This window comes from Vidua chalybeata, chromosome 2, assembly GCF_026979565.1.
Source record: "Vidua chalybeata isolate OUT-0048 chromosome 2, bVidCha1 merged haplotype, whole genome shotgun sequence".
Lineage (NCBI taxonomy): Eukaryota > Metazoa > Chordata > Aves > Passeriformes > Viduidae > Vidua > Vidua chalybeata.
The window spans coordinates 115669184-115683767 of NC_071531.1; the positions used below are offsets into that span (position 1 = coordinate 115669184).

General features: G+C 51.2%; 1 protein-coding gene across 2 annotated transcripts in view; it reads right to left on the reverse strand.

The window, feature by feature from the left end:
- HUNK (hormonally up-regulated Neu-associated kinase) overlaps positions 1 to 4818 on the reverse strand; it is a 44810-nt gene extending 39992 nt beyond the window's left edge. For both annotated transcript variants that reach the window (XM_053936341.1, XM_053936339.1), the window contains exon 1: positions 4570 to 4818. In XM_053936341.1, coding sequence (XP_053792316.1) covers positions 4570 to 4818 — 249 coding nt within the window. The remainder of the gene's footprint in view (positions 1 to 4569) is intronic.
- Positions 4819 to 14584: the final 9766 nt, after the last annotated feature.

Here is a 14584-nt window from a genome sequence, read left to right on the forward strand (position 1 = left end):
TTTTTTTTTTTTGTAGTGCCAAAGATTACGCCGAAAAGCAGTTAAATATAATCTTGGATCAGGTTTGCTTACAGGAACTTTGGCTCAATATATTGTCAATGTGCTGTCACTCCACAATGCTGTACAGAGTTACTGGGACATTGCAGTGGGGTCTGCAGCAGAAAACAGAATAGATAACACGGAGTGTGATAACAGAGCCTCAAATCACCCCACCACAGTGATGGCAACGTACTCTCAGCTCCCTAAGAATGCAAAAAATAAGTGTATTTTCCTAAAAATACACCTCTTTTTAGAAAAAATATCTCTCTTTATAAAGGAGAGAGATCTCCTTTGCCTGGTCCCCATCACCCAGTGAATGACTTGGAACAATCCAAGAGTATGCTGTGCACAGGCTCCCAGAGCCACCCAAACACAGCTCACTCACAATTTAAGGCTAAATTGGCTTGCTCTTCACAGAGCAGCTATGTTTCCTCAGGATTAGCACTAAAGGCTGCCTGAGTCGAGCTGACAAATGAGCCCTTTACCCCAAGATGTCAGATTCCAGGCTGCGATATTTCATTCAAAAGCCACGGAAAGAATAATCTGCCCAGCATTCTCCTGCACTTAATTGCATCAGGCCCCACCAAGGGCTTTTCTCAAGCCCAGGAAATAACAACATGCCTGGCACCGTGGCAGCACAAACCACGGAGCAGCACCGTGGGAGCTGTGGGTGGAAGTCCGGCGATAAAAACCTGGGAAGGGAAGGTTTAGAAACCTCACCTCAGCTCACCCTCCCGAGCTGGCAGGAGCTGCTGAGCCCCATCCCACACAGGTCACCCCGAGTGCACCAGCATCCATCAGCTGCCCTGCTGAAGGGAGCCTGGCCCACAGAATGTGCCAGCCCCATCCTCCTGGAGACCTCTGCAGCTCCCAGCAATGGCAGGCTGAGCTAATGGCAGATTTTTGGCACCCGCCCGGCATCGCCTCGAGCGTGTACAATGCCTTGAGTCAGGGCCGTGGATCCCAGCCTGGCTGGGGGCTCATTAATCCAGGGATTTCGTCCCCAAACACACCATTTTCTGAGACAGCAACGAGCATTAACTCCTCCGGAGTTGCTAAAGTCTGCTGCAAATCAAAACCTGTTTGGGCCGCCCCTACTGAAGTGTGACATTTCAGTGACCCTAAGGTCTGCTCTGCCAGAGCAGCTCCCAGACAGCAGGGGCAAGACTCTGCTTTAGGGCAATCCTACAGAATTTAGGCAGTGCCCTCGGCTCAGCACCAGCAAGACTCTGCTTTGCACTTATTTTAGGACAATCCTACAGAATTTAGGCAGTGCCCTCGGCTCAGCACCAGCAAGACTCTGCTTTGCACTTATTTTAGGGCAAACCTACAGAATTTAGGCAGTGCCCTCAGCTCAGCACCAGCAAGACTCTGCTTTACACTTATTTTAGGACAATCCTACAGAATTTAGGCAGTGCCCTCGGCTCAGCACCAGCAAGACTCTGCTTTGCACTTATTTTAGGACAATCCTACAGAATTTAGGCAATGCCCTCGGCTCAGCACCAGCAAGACTCTGCTTTGCACTTATTTTAGGACAATCCTACAGAATTTAGGCAGTGCCCTCAGCTCAGCACCAGCAAGACTCTGCTTTACACTTATTTTGAGGCAATCCTACAGAATTTAGGCAGTGCCCTCGGCTCAGCACCAGCAAGACTCTGCTTTGCACTTATTTTAGGGCAAACCTACAGAATTTAGGCAGTGCCCTCAGCTCAGCACCAGCAAGACTCTGCTTTACACTTATTTTGAGGCAATCCTACAGAATTTAGGCAGTGCCCTCGGCTCAGCACCAGCAAGACTCTGCTTTACACTTATTTTGAGGCAATCCTACAGAATTTAGGCAGTGCCCTCGGCTCAGCACCAGCAAGACTCTGCTTTGCACTTATTTTAGGACAATCCTACAGAATTTAGGCAGTGCCCTCGGCTCAGCACCAGCAAGACTCTGCTTTGCACTTATTTTGAGGCAATCTTACAGAATTTAGGCAATGCCCTCGGCTCAGCACCAGCAAGACTCTGCTTTACACTTATTTTAGGGCAATCCTACAGAATTTAGGCAGTGCCCTCGGCTCAGCACCAGCAAGACTCTGCTTTAGGGCAATCCTACAGAATTTAGGCAATGCCCTCGGCTCAACAGTGTCTTTACAGACAAAAGCCTGCCTCGGGCCATGGAAGTGGGGACAGCATCAGGCCCTTCCGGAGTGACCCTCCCTTCTTGGGAGGAGCAAGGTGGGAATGGGACCAGGAAGAGAAGTGCCTGGCGGCCGGAGAGCGGGGATGCTCTGTTGGCAGCAGACCAGGGGAGGATGCTCGGGTGGAAGTGCTCAAGGAATGGCTGATCTCCACGGGGGTGTGAGGGAGGAACCTCGCTCAGAGAGGACCTCACCCGAAGCAAATCATTAATAACTCTTCTCTGCCGCCCATTAACCCGAGCAGCTTGCCCACAAACAGCTGGGGCTGAAGAGGTGGATTTCTGGGAGGGTGGACATTGGATTAGTCAGTTTGGAAGTGTGTGACTGCTCCTTCAGGCAGTGCCACAGCACAGAGCTCGGAGATCACCCTGCCTGCCCCCGGGGATGGACGCGGCTCGGCAGGAAGGAAGAGCGACTCTCGCCGAGTTTCTGCTTGTCACTTTGTCACAGTGTGTGTTATTCAAGACACCGAGGGAGCAAAAAAAAAAAAAAAACCCGAGCCAAACAGCAGGCCTGGGAGCTGAGACAGAGGGGTGTGTGGTGGCTCTTTTTTATTTTTTTCCCCTCTTAACAGACTGAGATAAATGTAGCAAACCCAAAACGTGGAGGTGGGGAGGACGTGTGTGTGCATGTGCCTTTTATCAACTGCAGGATCATTGGATGTTTCTGTTACCAAGGAGAAGCACACGCTTGGTAACAGAGGAGAGCAACATTTTAATTTTTTTTTTTTTTTGCATTCCTACATGATAACATTCACAAACCTTATCATTTTTTTTCACACGATGAGATTCTCAGAGCCCTATATCAAATTTCGCTCCGTGACAAAGTCACCGGAATGAAAGGATAAGTGCCCGAGAGCGCAAGAATGCAACCACGGAGAGCGGCACGAGCAGGAGGGAATTACACCGCACACAGCCCCACCGCTCCGGGGAGGCTTCGGCAGGGAGCCCCGTGCGAAGGACACAGGAGAGGCACGAGTCCCAGAGCTCACAGAACCCCAGAGTCACTGAGGCTGGAACAGACCTCAGAGACCACCGAGCCCAAGCTGTGCCCCGTTCCCACCCCGTCACCAGCCCGGAGCGCTGAATGTCACCTCCAGTCCTTCCTCGGACACCTCCAGGGATGGAGACTCCAAACCTCCCTGGGCAGCCCCTTCCACTGTTAAAAACCACTTTCCATGAGGAAATTCCTCCTGATGTCCAACCTGGCCCAGCCTGAGGCCGTTCCCTCTCCTCCTGTCCCTGTTCCCCCCCGGCTGTCCCCTCCTGTCAGGAGCTGTGCAGAGCCACCAGGTCCCCCCTGAGCCTCCTTTTCTCCAGGGTGAACAACCCCAGCTCCCTCGGCCGCTCCTCACAGCGCTCCGAAGTTGTGTGGATAACCAAGAGCAGCACAACTCTCTGCCGGGGGCTCCGGGGGGCTCGTCCTTGCTGGACTCGCCGCCCAGCCAAGCCCCTGCTGCTCCCGACACCGCTGTGAGCCGTCCCAAGTGACGGGTAGGAGCCTCCGCCGAAGGGCTCTGGGTAAAACCCAAAAAGCAGAGACGCTGCACGGAGTTTGCCGAGCAGCAGCCCGGGGAAGAGCCGTCCGGGGTGCCTCTCTGCCGCCGAACACATCTGCCGTGCGCCGGACCGAGCAGCTTGAGACTGTGCCCCCTCCCGCAGCATCTCCCGTCGCCAGGTGCGCGACAAGTGCCCGCGGGCACCCACACGCGACATGTCGCGACTGCACTGCACGCGGTGACGGCTCCCCAGCAACACGAGTCTCACCCAAAAAACCCACTTTCCTCAGCAGAAAAAGTGAGCAAACAAACCGGGGCGAAGGCGAAAATTTAAAATTAAAGGGAAAGGACAAAAAAAAAAAAAAAAAAAAAAAAAAAAAAAAAAAAAAAAAAAAGACGGGTCAAGGCAGTCGAAGTAGTGCAAGAGGGAGGCGAGACTGCAGCCGCGGAAAGCTCCGCGGGGGGAGCGCCCGGCGGAGCCGCGGGAAGTTGGGGACGGCGCCGAGGGGGCTCCTCCATCCTCCCGGGGGCTCCTCCATCCTCCCGGGAACTCCTCCATCCTCCCGAGGGGTTCTTCCACCCTCCCGGGGGCTCCTCCACCCTCCCGGGGGCTCTTCCATCCTCCCGGGGGGCTCCTCTATCCTGCTGGAGGAGCACCTCCGTCCTGCCGGGGGCTACTCCGCTTCACAGGGGGCTACTCCATCCTGCCGGAGGAGCTCCTCCAGCCTCCCGGGGACTCACCCTCCCGGCCGGCAGGGACTCAGCACAGCCCGCTCACTAGCCAGCCCCCCGTTCTCCCCCCGTTTCACGCCCGGGGGGGGGGGGGGCTCCCGGAGGCGGCGGTACCTTCTCTCCGGTGAGCACATGCAGCCCCTCGCGGACCTTGGCGAAGGAGCCCTCTCCCAGCTTCCTGCCGATCAGGTAGTTGCCGACCCTCTTGGTGTGCTGGAAGTCGCGGAGCCGCTCGCGGGGCGCGGCGGCGCTGAGCCAGGCGGCCAGGAAGGAGCCGCCGTCCGCCGCCGCCCGCCGCGCCTCCCCGCCCGCCGCCACGGCCGCCGGCTCGCCCAGGAGCCCATCGCCCGCCGCCGCCGGCATGCCGGGCTCTGCCTGCCTGCCCTGCGCTGCCCCGCGCTGCTCCCGCTCCGCTCGGCGCTCGCCGAAGTCGCTGCGGGCAGCGCGGCGGCGGCTGCGGCTGCGGCGGAGGGGCCGCGGGGCGGGCGCTGGGCGAGCCGAGGTGGCCCGGGCTGCCGCCCCTCCTCGCAGCCGGCGCCTCCCCCCCGGCCCCTCGCTCCTCCCCGCTCCGGCAGCGGAGCTCCGTTCGAATTTGCGGTAATTTAATCCGCTCGGGCGCGGCGGGAGCGATGCAGAGCCGGGGGTTTTTGCACGCCCGGCTGTGCCCCCCCCCCTCCCCGCCCCCGGCATCCCGGCTGCGGCGCATCCCTCTGCCGGGAATGAACCCGGAGAGCGCTGCCGGGCACTCGCGGTGCTTTTGTGTTGCTTTTCCCCACCTCCCTTCGCCAGCGCGCCCGAGTCCTTCTCGCCGCCGCGTCGGAAAGGCGCGATGGGCACCGCCGCTCCCTCCCCGCTTCTTTCCCCGCCGCTTCCCCATCTCATCCCTCCCGGCGCTCGGGGTCCCGGCCGGGCTCCCCCATCCCGCTGCCCCGCCGGGAGGAGCGCTCCCGGCCGCCCACCGGCTGCAGGCCGAGCCCCTGGGACTGTCCCTTCCCGCCCGAGCTCGCGGGGACGGAGAAGGAAGGAGTGCACTGCCATTGTCACCGCGCAGCCCCCCTCCCACCCAGCTGGGCAACGGGAGCGGAGGAGAGCAGCCAAGGAAGAGGAGGCAGAGCCGGCAGAGCCGCCCCGCTCCGAGTTTCTGGTGGTCAGTGATGCTCTGCCCTCCTCTTCGTCTCAGCTGGCGTGCTGAGGGAGATCTGATGGAGCAATTAATTCACGAGGGTTTTAACCTCCAAGCCATCTTTGGTTGTGTCGGCCAGAAAATCATGAAGAGCCCCTGTCTGTCTTTAAGCATAATCCACATTTTTAAGTTTTGCCTGCGTGCTTGTGTTAGGGAATACCCGGAAACCTGAGAGAAACGACGTACACCCTAACAGATGTGAGTTGTGTCAGCAAAACCTCCTGTTGAGGGGCAGCTGTACCTGGCACCAGCCGACCTAGAGCTCCCATCCCATCCCATCCCATCCCATCCCATCCCATCCCATCCCATCCCGAGCTCCTTCTCCCACCACAGGGCTACTGAACACACCTCTCCCTGCTTTTTAAGCTCTTCTTTGACTCCTTAAAAGCATAAATCTGATTTTGCATCTCATTGCTGTCTACTTAATTTGGATTTTTGTCTCTAATGGCCGCATTCCACCGACTGAATCTCTCACTGACCTCTCCAAAATTCATTCCCAGTGGCTAAAGACATTCTCAGGGCTGGGAGCCCTGGGACTGGCTCCACACCACCATGCTCCACTGAAATATATGTTTTCAGATGAAATTTCAAACAAAACAGAAATCCAGCACTGTCCCAGTAGGCAGAAACTGGAGAAGGGAAAGCTTCAAAGCCCATAAATAATAGCTTGGATGAAAACCTCCACTCATTGCATGTGCTGGGTACATTTACAAGCATTACAGCACACGGCCACCCAAAACAAGAGTCTGCACATCCTCTGACCTATGCCAGGAGTGGTTTGGTGCCTTGTGGGAAGGAGTAGGGACACAGGATCATGCCCCACTGCTGAGCTGGGCTGCACTTTGGCAGGACACGTCCAGGAGAGAGCTTCACTGACATCTCCTCCATCGGAGCTGCAGTGGGAAGGCGCCAGGGCTGTCCCTGTGTTTGCAGGTGGCCAAGTCCTTGCACAGGTGAGGAGAGTGGCAAGGCAGGATGGTTCCGTGGCAAGCCCGGCTCTGTGTCACAGCTCCTCGGGTCAGCATGACAAATGTGAGGGGTTTAACAACATCGCTGTGTGGGAACAAAGGGAAAAAAGAGGAGGGGGGGAAAGAGGGCGGGGGAAGGCTGCGCTGGGAGAGTGAAAAGTACAGCTTGCTTTCGAGTTGGGAAGAGGCTGCATCCTGTCTTATCCAAATATATGGCAGTGCTAAGAGGGTCTGGAGGCAGACTCTTTCCCTGCCTGAAGGAATATCCCTTCAGAGAAAGGCAGGCAGAGCTGGTGCCTTTGTTTGGGCTCGGCTGGCAGAAACACGGTTTGGCCACTTGGAGGATTAAACAGATGTTAATGGTGTGTTTGCCAGTCAGACACCTGAAAACCAGCCTCTTTCAGAAATAAAACTGGCGAGAAGTGTCCGCTGCAGCAAACAGGAGGAGAGCTCTGAAAGAAGCCAGTGAATATTTTTTTTTAATTGCCTCAACTCCAGGATTTAATGAGTTGACAGTATCCTTTTACCAGGCGAGACCGCTGCCTTCTCACCATTCCCATCCTGTCCAGCTGTGCCCATCAGGGTGCAGTCTGGATGAGAAGGGGATCAAAGGCTGCATTCATTTCTGTCCATGCTCTAATTTAAATTTAACTCCAGTGTGCTTTATTTTGAGCTGCAGACTTTCTAGGTAATGACATTTTCTGATTAACTGTTGAAATTACTAATGAATTAAAGGCAGTAGTCTGTCTTCGGGTTGCAAAAGCTGTAATAGCAAGCTGCTAAAAATAATGTAGAGCTTGATTTATACCCATGAAAGAAAAGAAATTCAGAGTTACCCTGAGAGTATTGTCCTTTGCCATCTCCAGCCTTTTAAAACACTGCAGTAAAATGGATTATTGGCTTGTGGACTGGGAGTTTTACAGCCACGAGGGAGGCTGAGGCCCCTGGGCCCCAGTGTTGAGGTTTACCTGGGCTGAATCCTTACTGGGAACTCGTAATTGTGCTGCAGGAGGGCACCGAGTACATTCTGTCCTGGTCAGATTAAAGGTGGCAATTCAACATTTCCCTGCCACATCAGCAGGGCTTTTGCAGCCAGTGGGGAACTGCTGACTTCAGCCAGGTCACAGGAGGTACCCTGACTTAGTGCTGATGGGCTGAAAAAAGAGAAAGTCAGGCTGCTATTGCTTTTGCTTTCCTGGGTATCTCACCCTGCTTTAAAATAATTGGGGGTTTTTGCAGGCTTTTGGTTGAGGTTTTTTTTTGCCGGGGGGGGGGGTTGTTTTGACAGCTCTTTAATTTTGTAATATTTGGTGTTCAGATATTAGAGATTAAAAGAGTTTAAGTTAATTTAAAGGAGACTTTTTGAAGTGAGAATGTATTTGTTCTTCGATAATTTTTAAGGGGTTTGCGGTGTTTGAATCCCCGAGTTCAGGCAGAGGAGAACCTGTGTTTGCTGGCACTGCCACAAGAACAGGAAGGAGCCAAACAAGGGGCAGCAGTGGAGAAGAGAACCCTCTCCACGTGCCAGGGATGTCCAGGACCAGCTGAGGACATTGTGACTTCTGTGCCTGGGTCCTGCAGATGCCACTCAGCTGACAGGGACAGGGCCCTTCCTAAACCCAGCATGGAGAATCAGTGTGTTTCACTTCTCCATGGTTGCAGGATCCTGAGCATTCATCAGCTTCAAACTTGTCTTTGGACATACGTCATCCTCAGAAATATTCAGAATACAGTTATATATACACATGTATATATATGTGTGTGTGTGTGTGTGTGTGTGTGTATAGATATATAAATATGCAATTTTACATGAGTAAGCATTGAACTATTTGATGACTTTTACAGAAATGTGTTGGCAGTGGGGTGATGTGGCACTGCCCCTCCAAAATCTCTGCCAGACCTGTGCTCCCCCAGGAATCTCCAGTTTGCTCTCTGCAGCTTCTGTCCCCCACAGCCAACACACAAACTGAGCCCTTGGAGGTGTCAGAAAGCAAATGGAATCTAATGCCAAAGTGACTGGCAGGGGGTTGCTGCATTGGTGCTGTTATTCTTTTCCCCGCTGCATTAATTGAGAAGTTCCATTTCTGAATTTCAATGAAGCTGCTGTCAAGGCCTCCTTGCAGTGCACACTGTTGTGTCATTTAGGACCTGGGGTTTAAGCTCCATTCACACGTAGGAGCACACGAGAGGGTTGTATGGGAAATGCCCTGTATGTTCAAAGAGCTTTTAGAGGTCAGTGATGGATGAGATGGGAAGAGCAGGGAGACCAGACCGTTGTGAATCCCTGGGTTTAGTGCATCCTGCAGGAAAAGGGCTGAGGTGTGGGGAATGCTGACAGAGCCCCTGCAGTGGCCTCCTTGGGTCAGTCCTGCTGTTCCTGTGCTCTGAGAGCCTTTGCAGTGCGTGCTGAGGATAAAGATGGGGTTGAAACAAAGCTTTACACCCAAGGAGGGCCTGCTGCTGCTCCAAACCCTCCTGCCAGTGCCACGCCACAGGGACAATTCAGAACCAAGATGCCCTCAAAATGTCTGGTTGTATCTCCTTACTCTCCTCCTTTTTCTTGGCTATGGGTCAGAAAATACCCCAGTGCCTCAGAGCCCAGCCCAGGACTGGCTGTGTGCTTGCATCTGTAGTAAGGGGTGTTTTTTCAGAGAAAAAAAAAAAAAAAAAAGAAAAGCAGATATTCAAATGCTTCCTTGCAAGAAATATTCCAAACACCTTGTTAAAATGTGACCAGAGCAGCGATTCCCTCCTGAGCAAAGACCTCCATGTTTTGTTTAAGCATGAGAGAGTTTTGGATGGCTGGATGAACTGCTGGAAAGCAGCAAAAGAATCAGATTAGAAAACCTGGAAATGAACTCAGTCATGTACCAAGCTATGAAAATTCATCTCGGTGCTTTGCAGCCGAAAACATTCATTTTCCAAGCGTCCCCCTTTGTGTCCAGGACAGACCTGCTGGGTGGTGACTGCAAGGCTCATTTACAAATCACAGTTACCTTGCTGCAGAGAGGTCTCTGCATGCACCTTCCCCAGCTGTGGACACCACATCAAAGACTCAGGGCTGGCAAGCACGGCTGTGAAGTGTGCAATTATTTACAGGTGGATGCTCTGGCGTGTGTTCAGCACCCCAAACATTGCTGAAGTGACACGAGCTTAAAATTCATAGGTTCAGTTTTAAATTAGGAATCCCTGTGAGGGTGGGCAGGCCCTGGCACAGGGTGCCCAGAGAGGCTGTGCATGCCCAATCCCTGCAAGTGCCCAAGGCCAGGCTGGAGAGGGTTTGGAGCAGCCTGGCACAGTGGAAGGTGTCCCTGCCCTTGGCATTATTCCATACATATTCCAATCCACAAGTATTTCAGCTCAAGGTTTTTCCTTGGCATGCTTAAAAGAACTAACTGGGCTGAGCCCACCCCCTCCCAAAAAAAAAAAAAAAAAAAAAAAAAAGAAAGAAAGAAAAAGGAATGTGTTTCTTTGTTCCATTGAAATCCTTTCTGTCACCTGCACCACTTCCACGTAAAAATTCAGTGTTGGCTTATTCCTGAGCGTGTCACACGTGCCAGTCTGCTGTGACAGAGGCACTTGGGATACACTTCCCTTGCAGGATCAAGAAGGGGTGTCCTGGCAGAGGTCACTCGCTCACTCAGGCACGGAGAACCCCCACGGCACAGCCACCAAAATCTGAGGGCTTTATTTATTTCGGTCAATTTGTTTGCTGTGAAACGGTTTTGTTTCGTTTGTTTAACAGCCTGGACAGATAGCCGTGGTTTAAAAACCATCATCCCACCCAGACTCCCACGGGATGAGTTATCCTGAGCCTGGCTGCCAGAGCCCAGGCAAACATCTTGCACTGTGCCCTGGGGTCAGTGCGTGTGGCTGCACTGGGAGAAGAAGAGAATTCCTGAGCTGAGGATGTTTCACAGGGAAAGCAGAGCTTACACTCTCCAGATGTTCCAGCTCAGGGCGTGTCAGCAAAAGCTCTCTGGCTGCTCTCAGCTGTCAAGACAGCGCTCAGAGGAGGGGAAGAGCAAATTCCTGCCTCAGTGCTCCGAATTGGGGGGCTTGGGTCCACGGCATCAGAGCCGACACGGGGACCCAGAGCTGGAAACAAACCCTGTGCATTTCCCAGGGAAACTCTGCTGGTCTGGGGCTCCTTCCCAAAGCCTGGCGCTGCACTGCAGAGCCGCCCTCCCACAGCTCTGTGGGACACGGATTTCTAAGGAATCTTTCACACTTGATGGAAAGTTTCTGTAGTTTTGTATGTGTGTATGCAAATACTGAGATGAGGTGTGCTGAGTTGTCTTCTGATGGAATGGCATTGGTTCTACATCTCTTGTGTCTCACTATTCATGACACTGTTAATGGAATCAAACCTTTTAAAATGCCTCTCAGTTGCCCCATCTCTGTAAAAACTAAGAAAACCAACACAGCTCCTTTGCATCCCACCGTGTTCCAGCCCAGGAAAGGTTCCCTTTCCACACAGATACACATCCCCCTCAAATCCCTGCTCCTGGCGGGGGTGCAGCTCCTCCAGCTCCCATTTAGTTCCTGTTTCTCTCCAGGTTATTTTCCCTTTCCTGCTTATTTTTCAATCTCAGGAGTGTTATCCACAAGCTCAAGCCCCCTATCACACTGGTTCAAGGAACACAAAGCAGGGAACATTTGTTCCAACTTCCCCCTGCAACAGAAAAGGAAAAAAACAATGTTGGTGAAATAATATTTCCCATGAGATTTTGCTGCTCTTTCTCCTGCTGGTGCCCTGGCTACAGAGATGGGTTTGTTGCCCCCAGCTTCCACTGTGGCTGCTGCTGCTGCTGCAGACACTTGGGCTCTGATCCCAGGGGTTCCAGGGGGGGAATTGCTTCAAATATTCACAGGGAGAGAGGCTCCAGTCAACCCATCCTTGTAAATTCTTCAGTGGAAAACTGGAAGACAGTTCCTGAATGATCCAAATAAATTTTTTGAGTATTTTACCGACAGACTTTCTAGAAAGAAAAAGAAGAAGAAGGAAAGTAACACAGATAAAAATACAGCTCTGGGTTTGCATATTTACACAGTTACAGAATCGTGTTTGAATACCAGGCTGATTATTACAAAACCCAGTGGGTTCTTCATTCCTGCACCTGTTTCTGCAGCAGGCACATTCTCCCTTGAATCAGCACTGATCCACCTGGCTGATGAACACTAAGTACCGTGAAATATTCGGCAGGGAAGAGGAATTACTCACAAAGACTCTGGCTTTGACAGCACTTTCAGACCCTGTCTGCTCCGAAGTGGCCAAAAGAGAGAACGTGACTCAGGCACTGGGCGGGCCCTCCTGCCTATCAAAAATAACATCTTAGGCCCTGGCCTGAGGGAGAACAAGAAGAAAAAAAGGGTTTTTCTTCTCCTTTTCCCTTAAGAAAAGGGAAAGAAGAAAAAAGGCCGCTAAATGATCCAAGTATCCTGCACTCCTGCAACCCCAGCTGGAAAAATGCACCTCCAACAAGTCAAGGAGTTGGTAAACCGAAGAAAATTCGGGAAAGAGTGAAAAAAGGATTTAAATAACAAACTTTCCAGTGGAGGAGCTGGGTCCTTTCAAGCCTAGCAAAGGGAGGGGGCTCCTGCTCCCAGCCTGTGTGCCTGAGTAGGAGCACAGGCTCGCAGATGAGGCTATAATGAGATCCAGGGCTTGGGAGCTGAATCCAGACAAATTCAGGCTGTAAAATAAGACACATATTTTTAACAGTGAGGGTAATTAAGCAGCACGGCAACCCGGCGAGGCATTATGGCAGAGTCTCCTCCTTTGGAAATCTTTAAATCAAGCTCAGATGCGTTTTCTGGGAGGCAGGCAGGCAGGCAGGAGCAGCAAGGTGGCAGTGACCCATCTGGCAGGACGAACCAGCAGCTCCAGTTATTCTTCTGGACCCAACCAGGCCCTGCAGGGAGAATCCAGAGGAAGCTTTGCCACCACCAGCGGAACAGAGAGAGTGGGAAGGTGCAGCAAAGCACACAGGGAGAGAGGCACTGAGTGTTGTTCAATAACGTGTGGTCAGCTCTCACGAGCTCCTCTGGAGCTCTTCCCAGCTCTATCCAACATCTAAGAGAGCGTTTTATCTCCTGCCAAAGGCAGCTTCACTCCCCCTGGAAGGTGACAGGAAGGAGCAGCCACAAGCTTGGCATTAGGAAATGCAGAGGGACACAGAGGCAGGCTCACGGTGCAGGGGAAGCTGAAAAACATGGAAGGGTGAAGGACAAATGGGGCAAAGTCGATTGATGGGATGAATGCAGGGGTGTATTTAAATAGCTAGGGATTAGGTATTTATGTGCCTGCAGGGTTTTGCCTCACAGTTATGGTACAAGCACTCCTTTAGTCTGTCCCCTGATATACATTAACACAGGATAAGACACAGGACAGGTGACAAAAGTGGGTGTGACCCTTAAAACAAACAGAGTAAGTAGGTTTTAAGCAGAGCAAAGCCACGCAAAAATAAGTTTAAAGCATAATATTTCAAACCAGTCCATTTTTACAACTTTTTAAAACTTTCCGTTTTGAACAGTCCATTTTTAAAACTTTTTTTTTACAAAAGTCTATTTTTAGAAGTAACCCTGGCAATATCACAGGATGATTTCTATATTTGAGCATTACAACTGAAATGTTTGGACAGTCAATAGCTAGGGATTTATCCAATAACAAGATAAATAAATGAACCTGATTAAGGCCTCGTTTCCCCAAAACACAATAAATGTGTACAAAAAGCATGATTGCATGAGCTTCATCTTCTAAGTATTCTAAATAAGATGCTAACAGACCTCAGGGTCACTCGGAGCAGAATACACATCTTCCCAGCCCATGCCAAATGTGCCTTGTTGCCAGTTGGTTGCTTTCCAAATAGTGTAGTATCAAAAACACAGAAAAGCTCTCAGAATCTTCCCAAAATGTTGGCAGTAATGATTTCTGAAGTATGTCTCAATCCCCACACTGAGTAAAATATCTAAATAAAAGATCTTATTTACAAGCACATGTATCCAACGTTAATATATTCCCAGCTGTACTTGTACACTTACAGCAAGGTATTTTTTTCCTAGAATCCACTCTAGGCTTGCCCATATTTCTCTAATATGACCCATATTTGTGGATATAGAGGAATTACAGGAAATCAGAACACAGAAATGCATGTATTGGAGAAAAAAAAAAACAAATAAAAACCCTTTGCAATGTATGTTTCTCATCACACAAAAAATCCCCAGGCCTGTAAATAAATGAAAAAAAAAATCCAACTGAAAAAAAAAAAACAAAAAAAAACCACAAAAAAACAAAAAACAAACAAAACAAAACAAAACAAAAAAATCCTTGTGCTGTGAAAGAGGCAGGTAGTAAATTGCCACTGACAATTAGTCATGAGCCTGCAGAGGAGCAGGAGAAGCTGGGGAAACGCTGCTCTTCGTGACAGGAAATGGAACATTAAAATCCAGGAAAAGCCAAAAAAAAAAATCCGGGAAGCAGCTTCACTGCCTCCAGGAGCTGTGGAGTCCTCCAGACACCCCCCTTTCTGCAGTGCTCCAGAGTTTTGGAGGAGCACACGGACCAGCAAACCCATCCCACACACACAGGAATGTTTATCTTGGCAGGGTTTGATTCATTAATTGTTTACCTTGGAAACGGTGGGATTTCTACCTTGCAAAAAAAAAAAAAATACAAACAAACAAATAAAAAAAAAAAAAAAAAAAAAAAAAAAAAAAAAAAAAAAGCGGATTACTGTTGCCAGAGGAAGGTTTAAATTGGATACTGGGAAGAAATCCTTCCCTGGCACAGGTGCCCAGAGCAGCTGTGGTGCCCCTGCATCCCTGGCAGTGCCCAAGGCCAGGCTGGACAGGGCTTGGAACAACCTGGGACATGGGAAGGTGTCCCTGCTGCCCATGGCAGGAATGGGATTTAAAGTCCCTCCCCAGCCAGGCCATTCTGCGATTTGAGATGATCTAATTCAGTCCCAAATCCCAA